At 38.8% G+C, this 23,704-nt stretch overlaps 1 protein-coding gene across 1 annotated transcript; it reads right to left on the bottom strand.

Moving 5' to 3' along the window:
• Nucleotides 1-259: 259 nt before the first annotated feature.
• Nucleotides 260-23,116, bottom strand: LOC140226861 (vacuolar protein sorting-associated protein 53 homolog). The gene is made up of 21 exons (XM_072307290.1): nucleotides 23,018-23,116; nucleotides 20,549-20,629; nucleotides 19,743-19,859; nucleotides 19,222-19,308; nucleotides 17,499-17,614; nucleotides 16,558-16,677; nucleotides 16,028-16,106; nucleotides 15,361-15,428; nucleotides 14,434-14,649; nucleotides 12,984-13,218; nucleotides 12,372-12,463; nucleotides 10,695-10,937; nucleotides 8,105-8,267; nucleotides 7,327-7,409; nucleotides 6,646-6,724; nucleotides 5,857-6,005; nucleotides 4,842-4,997; nucleotides 3,284-3,335; nucleotides 2,533-2,637; nucleotides 1,482-1,672; nucleotides 260-296 (listed from the first exon to the last, which is right to left on the bottom strand). Exons 1-20 carry the CDS (start codon nucleotides 23,114-23,116, stop codon nucleotides 1,511-1,513), a joined length of 2,502 nt encoding a protein of 833 aa, XP_072163391.1. The 3' UTR covers nucleotides 260-296; nucleotides 1,482-1,510.
• Nucleotides 23,117-23,704: the final 588 nt, after the last annotated feature.

The following is a 23,704-nucleotide window of genomic DNA, read 5'->3' as shown; positions in this document are numbered from 1 at the left end:
TTAAACCATGGTCTCATTTGTACCACCTTCGTGAATTCGGGCCTATATGTCTAAATGACTGGTGGCTGAATGTCTGGGATCTAGGAGAACTGGAAACCAATATTTGGAAAATACATTGCAGCAGGAAAATCTCACATTCGGGAGCAGGAGACACTCATGCACGCTGGGATTTGCACCTCGGGTCTTCCAGTTTGAGGAATCAACAGCTTCAACCACTGAACCACCACTCATCGCATCTTCATTGTAGGGAGGAGGAGGAGGAGGAGGAGGAGGATAACTGCACCTTCCAGGTGTCTCTGAAATAAAAGCAAAAAGGTGCACTTGACCTGATGATAACATTATTGACAGCTGTCAATCTCACATAATTTTCTCTCCAGCTCAATCACACTTCACATTTGCGTTGACTTTCTAATTCTCTGTCTGGTTTTGATCAAACTTCTAGTGCTCTGTTTGTTAGACTTCACTCATGATATCACAGTCAACTCATGGCATGGATTATCTGATTTATATAATGGCAAAGTTGCAAGACCCTTTAATCTATTGTATTCTACTTTGCTGCCTTTATGCTCTTCGACAGAAGTATGAAGAATTTGATTGCAAAGCTTTCAGATATACCTCTGCTCCCTCCAAGCATTACACGTTTGCAGGATATTGCCATTTCCCACCCCAAAATGAAAACCTAGCAGATAATGAACTATTTCTTTTCTGGCACTCTCCAAGAGATGATCGTCTTATCTGCACGTCCATCACACCTGACATGGTGTTGACTTTCTGATCTCTCGTGATAAGCTCTGGAACACTCAAGCGTACGACCCAGATGAGCCTGTTACCCTCCGTACGATAAAAATCTTGAAACGCTGCACAGGTACACACGTCGTTTCCCAGGATCGAATGACAAATATTTCCCACCTATTTGTATCGCAGGTGAAACACCTTGTTGGTTTGTTGCCTACTGTTCCCATTTTTATTACGTCAGACTTAGATGAGCGATAAAATCCGACCAAAAGTGTGCCAATCTTGAGGCAATCTTTGAGCTCTACTCTGATTTCCTGCTGCAGGCCTTTATCTCCATTTACTTCTTCAAAGTGAAAACCACAACAACACTTTATTGATTTGACATTTTCTTGTCAGTGCAAAATTGTTAGATTCTACTCAAAAAAAAAAAAAAAAAAAAAGAGTAGAAGAAAAAGTAAATAGCCACTACAAGTAATTACAAAACCACATCAAGGGCTACCTACATCACTCGTACAAAATATACCAAACAAGAACAATATTATCTGGAAACATAAGACCATAAAAATAATGGTTACACACATCCATGAAGAAAAAAAAAAGAAAAATTAAATAGCGAAACATATGAATAAAAAATCAATAAATCAATAAACAACCCCCTTCATGAACGAATATACAAACTTAATGATGATTAGATACACACATAAATATATCAGCATATTAATTAATTGAATTTGAATAATACTCACAGCTAAGACTATACAGTTTCTGGCAGTACCTATAGCTTCCTCTTGATAATCTTCTCTAGCCGTCGTATCCTGCTCATGTCTTGCTGCTCCTGGGAGGAGGGCACCACCACCACCTTGTCGCCGGGGTGGTTGGATGGCAGTCGAGCCTTGAAGAGATCCAGCATGGCGTTTTGGTCGCTGCGCTTTAGACCCTGAAAGAGCCGAGATAACCAAACACCTGCCTTATTCAAGAATTTGTTAAGTAAAGATATTTGACACAAGCCTTTAAAAAAGACCTTGAATTGAAATAATAATGATAAAAAGATTATCTAGCATGGTTTCAGAAAGACTGGACTGTAATCAAGAACAATCAAGTGTTTCCAAATGAATCAATACCACTTCTAGCAGGTACTCATTTCAGTCTACACTTAATATGAAGAGTTTTATTGCAAAACGAGCTAAGTCCATTCTTGTTAAGTTGAGATATTTGTGATTAAAGCTGCCAAAAAACAAAGAAACTAATAAGAAAATACAGGATATTTTTAATCATAACTTCTAGAATATTCCTTGTTATGTCACACAAGTGAGGTATTACTGGAAAGGTTTAATCTTGCTCTATCTGATGATGGACTTACTTTGAAATGTTAGAAAATGGTGCTTAGCTCATTTTGCAATAAAACTCTTTATTAGACAATGATGATGATGATGAAAATAAAGTTATTATAGTTGCAAAAATAATGATTAACAGCCTTTTCTTTTGCCATCTTATGAAAGACTTTGTCCATTACGTAGATGAAATTTTACTTAGATGTCATTCACACTATACATGAGTGGTCACAAATCCCAATTGAATCACAATATGCAATGAAAAAATCATCTCTTGTGGACCAGGGTATTCATTCTGAAAAAAGTGAAAGTTAAAAAATGAAAATCAAAGAATAATGCACATTCAAATTTCTTTGTCAGCTGTTTAACTGATGATAATCTTATGCAAAATATGCTGACATCAATCATAAATTAAACGTTTATTGATGGCTAGAAGTCAACTTAACAGTGTGAATCAGTTTCCCACCTTCATTTCTAGCAGTTTCTGGAAGTTTGAGGTGTCTGTGTCGGCGATGAGCTTGATGTAATTATCTACAAAAGCTTCCGCTGGGTCTTGGGGTGACATCACAACCTGTGTTGAACACCGCAATGCAAAAAGTGAAGTTGGTTTGTTTGGTTTTCTGACATGCAATAACAATAGCCTCCCAAAATGAAAATAAAAAAACTAGAAAAACACACTGCAACACAATATCCTGTCAATATCAATTTCATACTCAAAATTCAATTGCCCGGGAGATACATTACTGTAATAGTATGACTTTTGCACACAAAGCAGTGACACAAACTTAGAATTTGCACCCAAATCCAATATGAAACAATACTCGTTAGTCATTCACCACATAAAATGCAAGCTATAGACGAGAGGAACGGAATCGCGGGAACGCTTTCATTGTACTGTGTCATTTGGCGATTTATCGATCGGTTTGGGCGGGTTTGTGCGTTTGAGAGGAATATGCAAAGTTCGCACGCCGTCGACTGAGTCGCACGTGCAAACGTGGCACATAAAGAGTTAAGAGTGGACTGGAATACAGCTCAAAGCACAAGAAACAGAGAAAAGAGAGAGAGAATAAAAATATTGAAAGTAGAACAACTGAATATTTGTTTCCTGCAATACACACACAAAAAGATAGATGAGCCGAGAAAGGAAAGAATACAAGATTGGATGAGGAGGAGGAGGGGAATAATTCTGTTATGATTATTCTTTGATAGACACTTACCTTTAGTATCATTTCTGCCTTTGTCATTCCCTTCACAACTATCTTCGTGTAGCTGAATAGGATTGTGACAAACATCAAAAGAAAGAGAGAGAGAAAGAAGAATAACACCTCAAAGTCAATGCTTTTCAGAGAGTTTCAATCTACTAATTACATCACTGCTCTCACTGATGCAGAAAGCAGCAACAATGAAAAGAGAAGTTAACCTGCTTGCACATGGGAGCCACAATACAACATACATTACAAAGAGCAAACCGGATTCCCCATAATGTAAGAACAATGCTGAAATCTACAATTTCTGCTCTTTAGTCCCGAATGCATCATGCACATCACAAGGAGAGATCGACTGTTATGAGATATGTGTGGCTAGAATGAGTCTAATCTCAAAGAAAAAGAACATGGACTGCAAAATTACTATCACTCTTGAAAAAAGGATTCACCAACACTCACATTTCACTACTCTTCACTTGCTAGTATATCTCAGAAACTAATAATGAAGTTAGGGAAGGAGAGAGGTATACGACTCTGACCATATGTCTCTATTAACATGTAGGGCCTGATGTGTTACATCACTCAAGCCTTTTATCACCCATGCTTCACTTCCTGCTGACAGTATTTGTGATTGAGAGACAGTGCATTCCAGTTTTCTGACAGGTTCAGGTCATTACAAAACAAACTTATATCACTTGGCTGAATGGTCACTTGGACAAGGGCTCCATACTTTGAACAAGCATGCGCCCACTCACTGTACTTGCCCACTAGTGGGTTTCAGTTGTCCTGGGTAAGCTGTAATGTGTATTTGTTGCACTCTGAGGTGCATTACTTCCATCTTTTTTTCAGTTTTGGCATTTGCCTATTTCATGACCACAAGCAAGCATGATACAGTGCACTCCCGTTATAATGAACAGGGTTGTAACGGAACTCTCGTCACAATGAAGTGACAATTCAGGTCCCAAAATTACTGCCTATATATCTTTGAATACTTTATTGTTTGGCTATATCAAAATTTCAGTATAATGAAAGGAAATTGCTGGTCGCAAGGACTTTGTTACTATGGGAGTAGCCTGTAATAGCTGGTGAAGCACCTCGATGACTAGCTTATAATCTAGGCAGAGGAGTCAGCTATTGTCTTTGCTTTTACGCTAAACATCTGATGCAGCGAGACAACTGTCTTTGCTAAGCGGGTCGTCTGATGTGGCACAACTACGAACAGTGGAAGCATCTGACGCCTATATCCACTGGTCTTGCTTTAGTCGTCATTTCTTGGTATCGATTTTGAATCTATGGGAATTTTCGTACCAAAATTACCACAGATTCAAAATCGATAGTATAAAAACGACTAAAGCAAGATCAGTGGATATAGGTGGTAGATGCTTTGGGTGCATTCAGTTTCATTGTCTCGCCTCATCAGATGTATCACTTAGCAAAGAGAACAGTCTCGCCACATCAGCAGTTTAGCGTTATGGCAAGACAATAGCTACATCCTCCGCCTAGGCTACAGGCTACTCAATTGCTACATCTTTTTAAAACTACAATAAATAAGAGAGGAAGTCTTCCTTACCTTGCGGGAGCCTTCCTGGAGACATGGCAGCCGATGGAGGGGAGATCGAGGAGCACCGTCTTGAGGGAGTGGGCATCCAGGAGGAGCTGCTCTGCCCCCACCGTGCTGATTGGCTTGCACTTGTACAGGTGGCTGATGAACCGTGGAATGAAGGAACTGGAGGGGACAGCAAGGGGGTAGAGCAAAGAAGGGAATGTGAACCAGAATTTCCCATCTCTTTCGGTATCTTATTATTTTCTACTATTTACTGTTTTATCGCAAATTCTGGAAAAGTTGGGATAAACCAAGGACAATATCACTCCACTGGAGGAGGTAGAAAATGGACTACTTTGTGGGAATTTTCTATTCAATTTGGGATATCAACTATTCTACATTCTACATGTGGAGACTGGAATGGGCACATGAGTAGGTTTCACCACATAAATTTGTTCAGCATGTTGCTTCCTCTTCATCTGTCTTGTGTGTATGTTTGACAACATGTTTGCGTGTTTGTTTGTTTAGGTTTCTTTTTTTCAACCGGGGGGGGGGGGGGGGGGGGGGGGGGGGCAAGATAAGTAAAGCTATGCCAATATGACTATAAACCCATTTGAATCAATGCACACATCCTTTACATAGGTACATTTTGTCATCCCTAATACCTGCTGTAAATTTGTATCAACCACCATTACACCATAAGAACAGCGACTGGTACACAAAGGGTATATCACTACATACACAAATCTAGTTGCTAAGTGGGTTAGACTGAGCTTTACCATTGACCTGGGGCCTGTTTTACACTGTATAAGGATTGAGCGTGAGCTGCAATCAATCGCAAAATGCCTTTCACAAACAACTTTGCAACTGATCAGAAGTAATGCTTGATTTTTCTTGAAATCAAGCGTAAGTGTCCTTATGAAAAAGGACTTGCGCTCAATTCACTAAGTTACGCTCAATAAATCGAGCTTAATATCAATCGCAACTCTTTGCGAAATAGGCCCCTTGGTAATGAGGTGAAACACTCTGCCTGGGGGCTTACTTGGCAAACTTGATGCAGAACTGGGTGAAGTATTTCCTGGCCGAGGCCAGATTATCCCTGATGACTGGTAGAGCCTGTTTGATGTGGGATGTGATGGCCGTCACATAGCCACTCTGGTCTCCCACTGTCTCCACTGATGACCAGTTCACCTGGGAAAAACATTTACATCTTCACTCATGCTGGAAATCTTTATTCCTCATATGCAATATGATAAGTCATATATATATTGGTGACCTCTACCAATATCTCAAAACAGCCCACGTTTACACAAGAAAGTCCTCTACTTTCTACTCATGTAGAAGAGAAGTACAATATTTGGATCTTATGGATCCAATCTGAATGAAAGGGTGACTATATTCCATGCTCTAGAGAGTCAAACAGTCCATGTACGCTCAGATCTACACAGTTTGGAGTTGTAGAGGCATGTATGAAGGCTTAATCAACTAAACAAACACCGCATCGGAAATGCTACCACTAAAATACGATGTAGGCCATTTTTTGGCACTCAAATATTGGACACAGAATTCCAATCCAAGGCAGAATCACTGTCGACATCAGCACAAAAAAAAAAAAAAATAAATAAATAAAAAATAACTCCATGTACATAAAACTTTACAATATGAGCATGAAGTTAGACTGAGATATCTTACAAGTAGTAGCATTCCAAAACATCAAGTTTTACTACCATAATGCAGAACAAGATGCATGGCTAAACTTCCCAATGTACTGCACAAGAAGCAAGCCTTTGAATAAACTCCTCACACAACTACTCTCCGATGATGGTCTCACCTTGTTCATGGCTGTCAGCGCTGGATCACAAGCCGTCTCCAGATCCTGGACCAGTAGTTGCACACAGTTGGATATTACACTGAATGTAAAAAGTTAAAATGAACACATGAACATTGCACCCTTTCAGATGTCATAACATAATCACTTCAAAGATAACTTGAACAATGCACAGCATTTTACTGGGAAAGGGTAGCTACAAAGGGATACTTTCATGCTTCAAGCTGCCATGGGTTCTAACAACTGTGAGACAAGCAGTGTTCAAGATTGTTATAAATTTGTCTTAAAGAAAAGGAGAAGACTCTCAACAAAGCTGAAATTCCTGTGGCAACAAGTGCAGTCTAAACAGACATTACTTTAAAAAAAACTTGCTGCAAGATCGTGAACTTCAGTTCTGTTGCTTTCACCTCAAGGGCAAAAGCTCAGATAATCGAGTGAAATCCCTCTTACTGAATCTTACTTCATCCATGTCCCTACAAACAAGTAGATAGTGGTGAAACTATACACCATTTGTATTGGTACTAGCAATGCTCCCATCCCCTTTCTTTATCATTCTATTCAAAACACCTTTTAGAATATGTGGAAATACTGTTTCAGAATATTAATCAAATGCACTTGCAACCTTCCAATCTTTCTAAATGTTGCTAAAAGAGAGAAAAGAAAGAATGAAAACAGAAAACTCACTTGTGGAAAACATCCATCTCTCCATTCAGATCAATCCTGTCGGCCATGGACGGGTTGATCTTCTCCTTTAACTTCTCCTCCAACTATACAGACACATTGTGATGGGAGGGGCATGTAAACACACATGAAACACGTAAAGACATGTAAAAGATATATCCGAGTACAAGATAACACAAACATGCACGCTTTATTTGGTCATTATTTGGTCACTATCTTAACATTGCAATTTAATGATCTGGAAAAAAAATGGGGAGAACAGTCAGGGTATGTTAATAAAACCAAAGAGTGATTCTACATTTATTCACAGATAAAATTGCACTGAGATACCTCAAGTGTATTTTTGGCTAGAAGAAAGAAAGAAAAAAAAAGACAGTAAGAAGACATCATTCATCAATGATAGCACAAAAAGCAGTGCTCAACTGGAAATCTAACAAGTATTGATAACCTGGAACAAAGTCAACAACAACAACAACAACCAAGAAGACATTGCTAGATGAGAAATATTACAACAGCAGCCACAGAAGGGGAAACATGAATAACTTGGGGGCATTTCACCAAGTGTACTGTAAGATATTTTTTCTGACAAACTGTTATGAACTACTCAAATCCTTGCATCTCATTAGCTGAAAGCAAATTTGTCAGAAAAAAAAAAAACCTGACCAAAAACCTTGATGAAATGCCCCCTGGAAACTGAAGTTTCCTTTAATAGAGTATAGAAATAGTTATTAAGTTTATGGTGAAACTATAAAAATAGATTCAGAGGGAGATGGGGACCCACCTGTTGAGTGGTATCCAAGCAGTACTCCGCTGTACACAGGATGCTGCAGACCAGGTACTGCTCCTCGGCGGTGAACTTGGGCACGTCGGAGGAGGACTCCTTGAGACCCTCCTTGAGGAGTGCTGAGATGTTGAGGCCACCGGCTGGGGTGGTGGTCTGTGATCTGGAGGTGGGGGTTGGGTCAAATCATTATAAGGGATCTATGCAGAAAGACTCAACTGGCCTACAAGCACTCGAGGTGGAAGGCTGGAGTGGTCAGGACATTATCTTGAATGCCACACCAATGACTTCTCTTGTATCAACTGAGAACCATGCACTTTTCTGTATCGAGAACAATGAATGTGGCTACCATGATTTAGTGACTAATGCAGACCTCTCGACCTGTCTAACTACAAAATAGGGATGATTTGGCTCAAAAGTAGGAAAGAAAGAGCAGTTCCCATAGGAGTGTGTAGTAAAGTTATCAAGAAAAAGTAAGAAACTCCTATTGAAACAATAGCTTTGGAATGGTCAAAATCCAGATTCTTTCCTCCAAATTCAGAATGGTTGGGAGGTCTGCTAATGCTATTCACTTGGGACACACCACATGAGGTTGGCATCATCATTTTCTGGAGCATTTGAAGGATGGACCATTCTCATCCTACTCTGGTGTGAGTGGTGAAGTGGGATCCTGTACACTGCAATTTGTAACACTCTAACTCAATGACATTAAACTCCTCTGCAAATCTGTTGGGAATGGGGCTGTTGGTTTGGTGAGGAATTGTGGTTACATTTGGTATGCTTAGTGAAGAATGAATGAGCTATCACATTGTAATCTCACCGATATCATGCCCCCCCCCCCTTTACTTTACCAAATATATGATGATCATAAAAATCAGGGTAATGGAACATGTGCCCATACTTCAATCTCTGATAACAACTACAACTTTAGCTCGACTGTTTTGAATGAGGTGCGTTGTTAGATATGCAGGTTTCTGCACTGTTCGAAAAAAAGAGAGGAAAATATATAAATGCCAATGCACAATAATAACAGTCAATCACAAACGAAGGTCTGTTAACCATTACACCTCACGCCAGCAAAGCTGGTCATGGCTTATCAAACCTATATCTTGTACAGGTGGCATGGATGGAGGGGTGCATATCAAAGTTGGAAATGCTCACAAAAATTTCGCTTGTCAAAATATCAGGCATTGTTGGTGTAAGGTAGAATCAATTAGAGATTCCATAAATTATCCTGAGCTTATCTCACTGGATTGCCTACCATTTCTTGTGATAAATGACCTATAAGTATATACACATATTTACCTCCGTCAAGGGAGGAGGTTATGTTTTCGTTACCGTTGGTTTGTGTGTTCGTTTGTTAGTTAGTTAGTTAGTTAGTTTGTTTGTCCGTGTGTAAAATAACTCAAAAAGTAGTTAATGGATTTGGATGAAACTTGCAGGAAAGGGTTAGAATGATACAAGTAACAGATGATTAAATTTTGGTAGTAATCTGAGCATTTTGGGGGAATTTATGAAGGATTTTTGATATTTTGGCAGGTAGGGTCAATGAACTTGGGAGTTCAGGCTGCGCGTATTTGAGGTTTGCATGTGCGCACTAAAGTGCGTACTCTAGTTTCTGCTAGGGCGAGGCATGCCGTGCAGCTGAGGGTTTATGACGTAACAAAGGCTTCTATATTGGGAAATCGGGCGACTTTCAGCACACAATGCTATGAGTACGTATGGGTGGAAATCACTGATATCTCTATGGAAGAACAAAATCAGTGGTGGAAATGAGCTGCATGCTTGGCGGAGGTCTGTGCTCTCAGAGCACCGACCTCTACATGTTTGTAGGTCAGTGTCTCACACTGACCTCTCCACAGTTGTAAGTCAGTGTCTCAGAGTGCTCCGCTAGGTTTTAATGTATTTATTGACTTTCAAATGATTGCAAGACAGTATACAACAAATCAATCATTGATCAGCACTACTGTACGAGCTGAAATTTTCGCGGTGGTTTTATTTTCGCGAATTTCGCGAATCGCCTTTGAATCGCGAAAATAACAACACGCGAAAATAACAACGCGCAAATAAGTAAGTTCAGTTAGACCCTCGCAACCGCGAAATTAACAACACGCGAAAATGTCCTCGAAGGACCAATTCGCGAAAATATCTGTACGCGAAAAGTTCAGCTCGTACAGTATTACAAATGATCAAAGGAAGAGTAACAATAACTTTTTTCTTTTTTTTTTTTAAAGGCAGCTTACAAGATTGAGGCTCGGCCACAGGGAATGACCTATGAACTTTGGCCCATGATAAATCTACACTATTGCAAAATGTCTACACACAGGCAAGAAGACTAAACTAACAACATTGCTAAACAGCAAGTACAAGCAACTCCCGTGATAACAAAGTCCTCTGGACAGGGAAGTTTTCTTTCATTATACCAAAATTTTATTACAGCCAAACAAATAAAGTTTATATGTATAGAGATAATAATTTTGGGACCTGAATTTTTACTTTGTTGTAATGTAATTTTCTGATAACCGTGTTCGTTGAGTGCCATGTAGCAAATAAAGTTAACACGAATGTTCTTGTAAAACAGCTCACTTACTTTGGCAAGTTATTTGTGAGAAGTCTAGAAGCGTACTCCCGGAGGTATTTCTGGAATGTCTGTGTGAGGTTTAGCAGCGGCGTGCCTGTGCTCAGCTGTGAACACTGGACCATGCACTTCTTGTAATACACAAAGAGGTCGGCACACGAGGGCAGCACAGCCCCGCTCTCCTCCGACTCTATCTTGGGCGGGCCCTGGGTCCGGAAGTCTTCTACGAATCTACCGATTAGGTCTGACAGATTTCTGTGGAAGAAAAGCAAGATGACAAGGTAACTTTGGCTCTAAAACAAAAGAATGTCTAATCAGTAAACCTTCACAAATGGAAAGCATGACTTTGTACATGAAGTCTGACATAAGATACCTTACTGTAATTGCTTGTCTGAATGCACTCACTTTCCTATGAAATATGAGTGATTACATTGATTTCAAATGCACATGTTTGGCACATAAATGTATGTACTTCATGAAGTATTTCAGGTGTTTGTCTCTGTCCCTGTTACTCTTCTCTTCAGTTCCGTGTCTTTATCTGATGCTCGCTGTTTGCTCACCCCCCCCCCCCCCCCTTTCTCCTAGCTGTTGCTATTTCACTCTTCTCCTTTCTTTATCCCTCTGTTGTTTCTTATCTTCTTTGATGTTGCCTCCCTATTCATCCTTTTCCTTCAATGGCTGCCCCCTTGATCCTCATGATCATTACTGACCCTCCTCTGCCTTTTGTCTGTCCATCCTCCCACTCTAATCCCCCTCCCTTTACCTGTTGGGCTCCTTGCCCATGACCTCCCACCCTCTCCTTTTGTTTTCTTTTTTCTGTGTCCCTAGCCTGTCCCTAACTGTTCTTGTTGTGGGAAGTCCTTATATGTGATTGCTTTCTCTGCCTGTTTGTCATTTTGCCTCTGACGAAGATTCTGCTGGGATCGAAAGCTCAGGCCCCTTTTGACTCCATTTTACTTCATGAAGTATGAGAAAAAGGTCCCAGTTACACTAGCGTTTCTGCATCATCAATGGTTGTGCTTTGCGATGGATAGAAAGAAAGGGGCATCTTGGTTGCTTTTGTCTGCCTTTTATGAAATTGTATGAAGAACACTCACTAATACCATTTTTCAATGGTGTAATGTGTAGTATTGTTTGAGGCAAGAGGAGATAAGTCGTATCACCAACAGACTTAGCACCGCACGCAAGAAGACATATTTACATGGATCATACTGTAAAAGTGGAAACATTCTTGTTACTGAATTCCTTGCATCATGCCAAATTCAGCCAACTTTGCTTGATTATGATCTTGACAACAAGAGTACTAGTCATGGGGGCCCTGTGGTATTATGGATAAAAGTTGACTTTCAAACAGAGGCCCCAAATTCAAGTCCTGCTAAGTGTTCATATCTTTGCACAAGACCTTTATACCAACAATGTCCCTCTACTGATCTTGAACCACATATATAAAAGGTACCAGCCAATGCTAGGGTAAAGATAATGGAAGGGGAGTCTGGATGAACAGTGGCAACACTGAGGAGGCTACCCTGGGTAAGCAAGACCATATTTTCACTTTTGTGCAGAATTCAAAATCTCCCCATATATTGCTGTGGTATTACTTTCATGAGAGTTCAGTGAAGAAAAAAAAATGTGAACATTTCCACAGCAAGAAAAAGATCAATGTTGGAAAAAGAGGTTAATTTCCCTTACCTGTCTTGGGACTGGATGTAGACATGAAGATGAGGCTCAAAGCATTGGCTGATTATTCCTTGGAAGAGGGAAGGCTTTGGTTTGCCCAGTGTCTGAGGAGAGAGAGAGGACAGAAACTCTAACTCGAGTGCACTTCAAGTCTGGAAGCTACTGCCCTACAAAAGTTTATCCATCCTCCTATAACATGACTACAGCTAAACTACGTGACTGAAAGATAATGAAACATACCTCCCAGACAAACACACATTCATCTTATACATGGACGAAGAGAGACTAGAATGTAGTTTGACTGACATGTCATAATTACAGTCAAATAGTTCACATAATGACATGCAAACTTAATTTCTGATCTTTTGCTACACATAAGGAGATATTTGACAGTAGTTTTAATAACAGAGGCTACAACAATGATAAACAGATTTTGAATACTAATTCAATACACATACAGAGATCTACACACAGATTCAAAGCAGGTAAAATGCAATGCAATAGATTCTTTGCATGAGAAAGTGTGGACAACTACATTTCTTGCATTCTTGATGTGATAATTTCTGTCTATAAATCTTATATCTCAGTTCTGGAACTCTATCCAAAACCCCACAAACAACAAACCTTGATTTCCACAGGTTCATCTGGCATCTCAAATGGGTTGCTGGACTCCGGGTCCTGGTCCTGCATGGGTGCACCGCCCTCTGTTGACTGAGATTCACCAGGTGGCTGCAGCGTCACCCCGCTGAACCTCTTGGCGATGATGGTCTCAAAGTTTGTGGTCCGCTGGATGGCAAACAGTAGAAGCTTGACGTCAATCTCAGAAGCTCTCTTCTGCATGGTCTTCCCAAGCTCCGTCCTACAGATGAGAAGCAGGAATTCTTACACATTTTCAATTCTGCTTGGGAGGATATTCACTCCAAGTATGACAGACAGCTGCTCAGTATTGTGAAAGCACACACACAAAAGCACAGCAAATTTGTTTCATTTTTTTTCTTTTTTTTTTTTTAAAGAGGGATATGGTTGCTTTTTTGTCTTGCAAGACAATAATCAAACAGATTTATCACCAACACAGAATACACACCGGAAAACGTAACAATGTCATTCCTAGCACTGTCTACAAACACAAAAAGAGAATCAAACCAGCAGTACAGGCACAAATGATAATGCCAAACTATTCATTTTCATGGCGGAATGACTTTTGCATAACATCACCTTTCAAATTTACCATATAAACACAGATGTCACAAATCAAATGAAAGTACGTCATTAGGCACATTTTCTTCTGTTGCTTCCTGCTATTTCTTTTGTGGTCATGCACGCATATTTGAAAAGTCATATTTCATTGTTCATGTGCCATATTTCCATATCCACAAACAAAAACACAGCCATTTGCATCTCAGGTTTAGCTGAAATTCACACATGGACTTCTCTTGTGAAATTAACAGCCACTGCTGGCAACATAACATGTTGTTAAAGGACATATCCACCTTCATAGGCATGTGGATTGAGTGAATGCAGCAATATTAATACAATGCATCAGTGAGAGTTTGAGTTTGGAAAATCTGTTCAAAAGTTATGAATTTCTGAAGTTTCTGCTCAGTCACTGCTAAATAAGAAGACTACGTATTACAGCTTGTGATGTCACACGCGTAGAACAATATACTGGGTAAAGAAAATATAAAGAAAATTCAACATATTTTCACTTTTCTCACAAAACAAACGATCACTTGACTTGCCTTTTTCAGAGGACAGGAAGAATAACATTACTCTTAACATACGTCAGTGACAAGTTGAGGCAATGCGCACTTTTTGCAAAAAATACAAATTTGTAAAATTGTCTCTATATTTTCCTGTATCGTTCTACGCATATGGCATCCATACTGTAGTAGTCTTCTCGTCCAGCAGTGATTGTGCAGATGCTTTAAAAATTCATAACTTTTGAATGGATTGTCAAATTTTCCCCAAAACTTTCACTGATATGTTCTACTAATATTGCTGCATTCACTTAATCCACATGTATATGAAGGTGGACTTGTCCTTTACGGAAGATAGTCGCATAATTTGCACTTACCTTGTGACATTACAGAACTCCACACAGATCCTCTCGCTGACCTCCCAGTCTCGCGGAAACAGGACGCCGTACTTCTCCTCGAACTCGACCAGCGCCCTCTTCAGCCAGGCGTAGCGGCGGTCGATCTTGTCCAGCCACGCCACGTCCTGGCTCTCCTCGAAGAGCACCATGTATTCCTGGAGCTGCAGCGTCACGAACCACTTCATCAGGTCTCTCCTGGGAACGGCAGGGGGAGGGGGGAGTCGAGGCAAGATTATTGGGGTGCACGACAGTGACAAATGTACGCTCATCTCCGCATGGCTGATCACTTATATATTGGATGTAGATATACATTGTATCATTTTCTGAGTTTTGCAATGTAAATATAAATCCCTTGTTCCTTCTTGACATAAATATCATCCACAGGGCTATTTTGTAAAATTTGCAAATCAAATCAGTTCTCAATGTCATCTGCATCGTTCTAGATGATCCAAACATATTGTCAATTCAATGCAAAGGAGATTTAGATTACTTGGCACTTTGAAATGAAATCATCTATTCATCATAAACGATGAATAGGAATACACTGGTGAAAAGTAAAAATTGAATAAAATGGACTATCTTATATTTGCAGGCACAAGAAAAAGTGATATCAGTGCTCACACCACAACAATAGTGGTGCAGCTTTATAATGTGTTTATTTTTTTACATTCTGCAAGGCAAACTCTGAAGCATGATTTCATGAAAGACTCGATAAATCATGAAGGCACATTGAAAATGTCAGAAAACAAAGACATTTTAGAAATTAATGTCTATACATGCCAGCTCATTACACACTTTCATCATTACCTCTGAAATGAATATCAACTATATTAAACCACAGAGAGTCTACAGACCGCCATCATTGATAACGGTAAAGTTTCAAGAAGTAGTCATCTCCACACTTACTTGACTTTGGGATCTAAGACTCGAACAACCAAACAGGCCTCAGCAAGTTCTCGCATATTAGCAATTGGCTGCAAAAAAAATAAATAAATAAAAAATAACAATAACAATAATGATAATGATAAAATAAAAAATAAATAAATGAATATTTATAGACAAGTGAATAAAGAGAAAGGTTTTAAAAAATATCAAGGTTAAACAAAGTTTTCAAGCAAAATACATAAAGTTTAGACCATGTGAAATTAAAGATCTAGTTGCCATAACAAATAAAGTCTTCTTTTTGATTTTTTTCTGAAATGAACAATTTACACTAACTTTATGATGCTGCTGTTCAGTAATTCAGCCAATTCCTGTTTTATGTTCAACTAATCTTTTCAGTGCAGAATGAGAAGACACAAGTCTCTGTTAATATCGAGATTTCATTTCCTCTGGAGCAGTTCAGTCATTTTCAGATGTGAATTCAAGGACTACCTCTTCTACAAAAGCTAGACCTCATTTTTCCTTGGGTATTCTTCATTTGTCTACAATACACTGTTAATTCTCTATCCAAAAAGCGTATCAGCATGACTATACTAAATATGTCCGTATATTCAAACTATTAAAGCAATATCAAATACAATTAATGTTATGCTGTTCACGACTTGCAGTGAGAAGTTTCAAAATAGCTTACCCTGCTCCCTTGATTAGCAAATGACTCCTCAAAATCTGCCAATATTTGGAGTCCGAGTTCTGACTGAATCTTGCGAACTCTGAAATGTATCAAAGCAACATCAGTTCAATGATTCATACTGTAAAACATCTCCAAGGTAACTACAGGAAATGATAACAGAGTCAATAAATTAGTGATGGTACGTAATGAATGAGTAGGTCGAATCATTTTTTTAACTATGTTATTCCGGATGTGACTAAAATATTGTGACGGGCAATGATCAATTTCTTTTTATTTTGAACAAAAGAGAAAACAAGACATACTTTTTTAAATTCTATGATGACTTGTTTTGGACAATCAAATCATATTGGATGTCATCAATGCTAAAATCTGAATGTATTTTTTTATTTTTTATTTTTTTTTTGGGGGGGGGGGGGGGTCATACTGTACATCCCTGAATATGGTAACTACATTGACAAAACTGACAGTAGGAATAAAGAATGTTCATGGTATCATTACAAAGACGGGATGGTAATCTCTTCTCGACTCACTTGTCTGCCAGCTGTCTGATCTGCGGGATGCTCATGTACTTCTGGAAGTGCTCCAAGACATTCACGACTCCCTGGAGGAGGTTGGCCACCTCCCCGTACTGCCTCCTCCTAGTCATGTTCCTGTGTGCGAGTTTCAAAAGATTAGGATGCAGATCAATGGAAAGCCTGCATCATCTCCTGTGCATGAGGGCTACGATGCAAATACTAACTTGCTTGTCTCGATGACTAGATCACTTCCAGAAACATGGAAATTTAGCGTCACCCCCTTGGCTAGTCTTATTCACTTATAGGGTGTTCAAAATATTTGAAGCAGCCAAAATTCGGACAGTCATGTCACAAATTTCACATTGCATCATATTTCACTTTGATATTTGTCGCTTTTTTGGATCTTATAGAATAAATTTCTAGTCCAAATGTGATTCTTAATTACTCTAGATCTCTCAACTGGTATCATTTTTCATGTCCATACATGAACACTTGTGAAGCAATGCAAAATTTCTTTCAACAAATCTTAAAATCTTTTATTCCACTATCTTGTTTTTGTTGCCAGTTTTGTGAGCATTTTCTTTTCTTTTGAAATCATCAGTGTCCATCAACTAAGTCATTTTTACCACCACTAAAGACCACTTTATATATTCAAGCATCACTCCTTGAAGACATACTGTAGTATGCACCATGTTTTTTCCACGTTAAATAGTTAAAATTGGGACTTGTAAGACAATTTTGCAAGTGGAGAAATTTGCGATTATCCCATTTCATGAGTAAAGTTGGCAATTTCCTATAATGCAGATGACATGCAATGCGTTTGTGTTACAGGCAGCAATGTTTTTATAAGTTAATTTTGCAAAAATTTACTTGAAAAACTGGAAAAACTAGGAAATGTCATTCAAAATATATACTGTGTAACTTATATGACAGAGATTGCTCTTTTGCGCACTTACTCCAGAGAGTCGACCCCGCCCACCAGCATGTGGAGATGGTTGAGGGTGGTGATTGAGGAGGTCAGGTGACGCTTGGCATGGTCGAGCTGTTTGATGTCTCGCGTGATCTCTTTCACCTAGCAGTGGGGGGAGGGGGTAATAAAACAAACTTCGAGTGAGCAAGCTGTGAACTGAAGAAATCCATAGATACATCACAGTGAAAACATAGTTTTGGTAAGGGTCTGAGAACCCGTCTTGCAACATTCACATTTGCTTGCAATATATGGAAAGAGTCTACCAAGAAACTTACCTGGCTGACGCGATTTGCCAGGTTTATGAGTTGTTTCCGAGTATTTTGAGATCAAAGATAAAAGTCGGTATACCGACTTTTATTCCAGAAGGATCCAGGTTAACTCGGTCTCGGGGACAACTCGACCCTATTTCAGACAATTGAATACGCAGTTCGTGATCGCCATATTGTATACATATGCGCACCTTCATTTTGTAGGCGCGTCAAAGAGGTTCTTTGATGCGCACGTTGTATCAACTCAGCACATAACTGCGACCAGCCAGAAGGCGAAGCGCTCCCATAGTACAGCACTGTACAATCCAGAGGGACAACTCGGCCCCGCATTCAAAGTGAGGCCGAGTTGTCCCCGATCCGAGTTAGCCTTGCCCCCTCGGGTAAGTTCTGAGATGCGAATTTTTTTGGTTAATATTTCGCATTTTCATTGTTACCCAAAGAATATCTTCTTACTACAGCGTTATTCCACACATTTCTTAGGCATATGTATACATTTTGAAGCGAAATTTGACAATTTTGCAGGCATATCAGAACTATGTTTTGCCTTTAAAGTATGCATTCTTCCCAAGGACAATTTGGATCTGGAACTACCTACCTATTCAAGCTGTGCAAACCACCATCCTGACAACAATCAGAGAGGCTGCTCTCTCCACAATTACTGTAAAAGTGGAAATTTTCGTGGAGTTGAAATTTTCGCACATTTCGCGCAACCAGAAGCTCACACGAAAGTAAAAGCACGCAAATATTTTTGCGTGCCATATGTTCCATTAGCTGATGTCTTGATTCCGCAGAATTAAAAACTCGCGAAACTCTTCTTCCATGCCCAAGCGTGAAAAATTAGTCGCGCGAAAATATCCACTTTTACAGTATTACAACTTTGCAGCCTGATCTCTTTTTCTTTAAAGATCTATCCATATTTTACTATTACAGCACACTATTACTTTAAACAGACAGATCATTACCATGAAACCTCCCCACAACAAATTTGCTGTTCATCCCAGTAAAGCTTGTTGTTGCTGCAGGAGAGACTATCTCTTCAAGTATAAAATAACTATAACATTACTCGAATGAGTATGATTGTCTACCTCTATTTTCCTAGAAAGTATACTACATGTTCATACATTCCAAAATGCACAAAATCTCTCATAGATATGACCATGTTAAAGAAAAAGCAAAATGAAGTTGAAAGACACCAATTATTCCTTGTTTGGGATGGAAATACATGCACATACAAAAACTTTAATGTATATTTTACAAACAGAGTCTAAATTTGACACCAACACAAAATACAAATATGAAAAGGCATAGCACCTTTAGTGTTAGAGAGATAGAGAGAGAAAAAAAAAAGAAGATAAATGGAGAAACTCGTGAAAAATACCATGTCCACATCATCTCCAATTCATGGCTTGAAATAAAAAAAAATAGAAAAAAAAATCTCACCATCTGCTCGGATTTGTCAGCTTTTTCTTTGATGTCCTTGATCCTCTTGAATAGTTCCTGGATAGCTTGCTGGGCTTCTTTGAGAGCCTTTGGGATGACAGAAAAAAATAAAAAAGAATAAAAAAAAAGAAGACACTGATTTTCCAATATCAAATGGAAGGAACAAATAAGCAAAACACAAAACAAAACAAAGCAAAAAAAAAATAAAATGTAATTCACAAATAACAAGGATGATATTGAGGTTTTTTGAAAAAAATCGGAAATCAAAATTTTAGGTGATTTTGATACATGAAAATAGCAAAATATGTACACACTTGAGAAAAAAATATATCTGAAATCAGACTTAAATCTACAGAATATCATGCCTGAAATAATGAACATTTTAGCGCACAGTGCAGTCTGCTCACATACAGTTGAGACAAAGAGAACACCCTGTGCAGAAAACAAACAAACAAACAAACAAATCATCTTGAAGCCTTCTACATTTATGGCACCTTCATGAGAAAGCAATCACAACAAACCTCTCTGCCATCTTGCCCCGCAGTGGTCTGACCTCGTACCACAGCTCGGATTTCATCATCCAGACGGCGGATCTTCAGTCTCATTCGATTCACCACCTCATCTATATTGGCCAGTGACTGTTGGAATAGGATAAGTAATTCTTATTGCTACACCTTTGCTGTATGTTTCAGGGCTCTCACCTCTATCAGGTGAATGAGTTTAAAGTGGCTCTTTTCCAAATATCGATATCCCTACGCCAATTATTGTCATTAAAAAGAAAGGAAACCATAAAATTTACCAATGAAAGTAAACTTAGTATCTATTGTAATGCATTGAATTATGCAAACACTATGTGAATAATATATAGTCAACCTTGTGTTAACTTTATCTGTGATAATTGTAAAAGTCATAATACAAAAGTGCATTCTCCTTTTGTTCCCTTTTTTTTTGTCACAAGTATACAGAACTTAGGACAAGCTCACAACGGATAACAAGACAACTCATTCTCAGCTGAAGTTGTGTTCTGTGATTCATAAATGCTCTACATATAAGAAGAAAATAGATTTTGCCAATAAATTGCAAATAATATTGAACTATGCACAATTATGGCTAAATATACCATTTCAATGCAATCATTAATGCAAACATCATGAAAATTTACACTGTCACTGTACGAAGCATCCTCAAATTGAATTGTGACTACTACTGAGTACTAGTAGTACAGGTACAAGCAAAAAGATATAGTTCTACTTAAATATCACATAGTACAGCTTCCTTGGAGCTGGGATTGGGATTACTGCAACAAGGAACGAGTATGCAAATTTACCTGTTCTGTTGGAAACAGATTGTTAATGTAGTCCACTGCATTGAAGTCAGGCCTGTCCAATGGGTCTGAGGAAGGCAACACCTGAGAACAAATCAAACTGAAATTATCACGGAACAAGCTCAAAACTATTGTTAAATACTAATGTACATACACTGTAATTTAAATATACAAATTGGTTACAAAGAAAGAAAGATTGCATTTGTAGTAATCAAATGACACCCCCCCCTCCAAAAATAAAAGCTAACATCCCCCCCCCCCCCCCCCAATGGAGCTGAGCCTACCTATTCCACTATTTTGAATAGTCCAATCATACCATGCCAGGGAGGTACTAGTAGTAGTACTAGTAGACTGTGCCACCACCCTGATAATCAACATACATTAACAATATCATGACTTCAACACTGCATGATCTACCATTTAACATCTTTAATGAATACGCAATTTTGAAAATTATAAGAGTTTTCCATTTGTACCTCACTTAAGGCAGAGCTGCCAACTAGTACTGATTTTCAGTAATTTCTACTGAAATTGGACAAGAATACTGAAGGTTACAAGCAAATTACTGATTTTAGAAATCATTGTCTGTGATAAATTCTATAACACTGTTAAGGATTACTGATTTTCACTCAAAAAAGGTGCAAATTACTGATTTTCAGCCATCATAGTACTGAAAGGCTTTTACAAAAGTTGGCAGCTCTGCTTAAGGGGGTATCTCACTGAGCGGCGAACGTTTGCGAACGTATCGAATTTGGGATTTAGCCAGGGTTCGTAAAGGGATGCAAAAGGTTCGTTAACAGTCGCAAGAAAGTTTGCAAACGGTTTTTATTTTCGCAAACAGTTTTTCATGTCGCAAAGAAATTTTTAACATGCTCAAAATTTCTTTGCGAAACAGTTGCAAACATTCGCAAAACACTTGTAAGAATTCGCAAACGGTTGTAATACGGTGTAGCAAACATTTTTATTTGATTCGCCACTGCTAGCGAACAAGTAACCATGTGGTTCCTATATAAAAGCTTCTGAAACAGACAAGGTTCCACTCTAAGAAAGTTCTTGAAGCTCTTGACATCTCCATCATGTAATTGCTGCAAGTCTGTCCTCTGCAACAACCACTCTCTGACCTAAACAGTCTTTCTTTTCTTCTTCCTTTCTTGTTTTTCTTTATTTTATTTCTCTTATGCTGCACAATAGCTGTAGCAGCAGCCTAACAAACCAGCTCTTCAAGGATAGCAACACATTGAGCCTCTTCTTGGCAGAAATTTATTTCCATATACAGGAAATCCATCTTGAACGGTTGTCACAAGAGATCTGAATTCAGAGGAAGGTTTTACGTTCGTTTTATGGGTCTGACTATACATAATCGCCTGGTACTTTTCTAGGTCCAAGAACATTCGCAAAATTGTCGCAAAGGATTTGCAAACAGTTGCTAATATTTGCAAAACTGTCACTGACATTTGCAAAATTGTCGCTAACATTTGCTAACATTCGCCAATAGTCGCCACCTGTGTTTCGCAAACACTTTCGCAAACATTCGCTGAAGTGTTGCTAATTGTCGCTAAACATCGCTAAAAGTCGCTAACTGTCGCTAATGGCAGAAACAAACTTTGATTTTTCGCAAACATTCGTCAGAAAAGTTGGCGAATCTCAAATTCGCTACGTTCGCAAACGTTCGCCGCTCAGTGAAATACCAGCTTTACTATTCTTTGAATAAAGTGGTGGTTGCCACTTTGCTGGATAATGAATTGGACTACTGCAATGACTGCATTTTTTTTTAAATATATATAATTGATAGTACATGATAATTTGAGATACACATGCCAGTATCTACAAAGTACAATGTACACTGTAAATGGATATGAAAGAATCTTTGCACCAGTTATCTTGAACTAATTCAAGGTTCAAGAGACACTGATGCTAATGTTATTTCATATCCATTTGCAGTGTACCAAATTGTACTTTGCAGATAACTGGTAATGAGTGGTATCTCAAATTTCTTTAATCCTAAATAAACCAAAAGCACAGCCTATACTTAACAGTTTAGAACCAATCACTTCAGTTAATTTGAGCTTAATTTTCAGGATCAGGAAGCACTGATTAATGTCATGTCTTCACACAAAATAGAGTCTAGTTGTTTTGGGTGAAGACATGAAGGGTGATGAACACAAACATAATAGACAAAGTCACAGAGACACCTCCTCACTCACGATTACATATCACATAGAACTAGTGCAGGGCTAGCGTTGGTTGTGACTTGTGTAGTGGTGTAAATACTTGCAGCAGCAGAAACGAATGAAGAAGAAGAAAAAAAAACAACAACCTGACACTAAATAATAGGTGTGGGCCTACACTGAAAGACGAACTCGAACGGTCTAGAGAGCTATCTCTATATTACTCCGAAAGACTAATCCCATATGTAATGAGCGAAAATTTATCGAAACATTCATCTAGAAACATGAATACCAACAATCGCACCTGTTCGATTGCTTGCTGGACATCAGCGGGAAAATTCAATAGGGAATTTAGATGATCATCTTCGAAGATGTCCACCTCCTCCTCTTCAGTTGTCGCCATTTTGCAGCTCTCGACTAGGATTAGACTACTACCGAGTAGTCTATCTGACGCAGAATTAGAAGCAAGGTAACTTTTGTTTGTTTTTAAGTGCTATGTATTTAGCCAAATAAATTAGAGTAACATGTCGTAGCAATCGGTAAGGGATACGTTTCATAGGCATATATCATTAGATTTCAATAATTTAGACTTTGAATGGCCAAATTTAGGAATGATCCAGGCCACGCTAACCCAACTATTCGTAATCCGAGTCTGAAACAACGTCAATATTTGCCGGCGTCCACCATTCACATTACAGACACACGGCCCTCTCGAAATAAATGCAGCATCGCGCATCTCGGTTTATAAGATGGCTAAGTAATTTCCAGCTTGCTGATTGGTCAAAGTGTACCACGTGATCATTCGCGAAAAGTGTCTATCCCTGCACGCCCGTGGGATTTTCGCGCACCCAAACTGTCTAATCCACGGTTGAAATTTTCGCGGTGTTCAAATTTTCGCGCATTTCGCGCAACCAGAAACTAGCGCGACCCGGCCAAGCGCGAAAAATTAGTCACGCGAAAATATCCACTTTTACAGTACGTAAGTATTCAA

This window comes from Diadema setosum, chromosome 4 (assembly GCF_964275005.1).
Source record: "Diadema setosum chromosome 4, eeDiaSeto1, whole genome shotgun sequence".
Lineage (NCBI taxonomy): Eukaryota > Metazoa > Echinodermata > Echinoidea > Diadematoida > Diadematidae > Diadema > Diadema setosum.
This window is presented reverse-complemented; position numbering and strand designations above follow the sequence as displayed.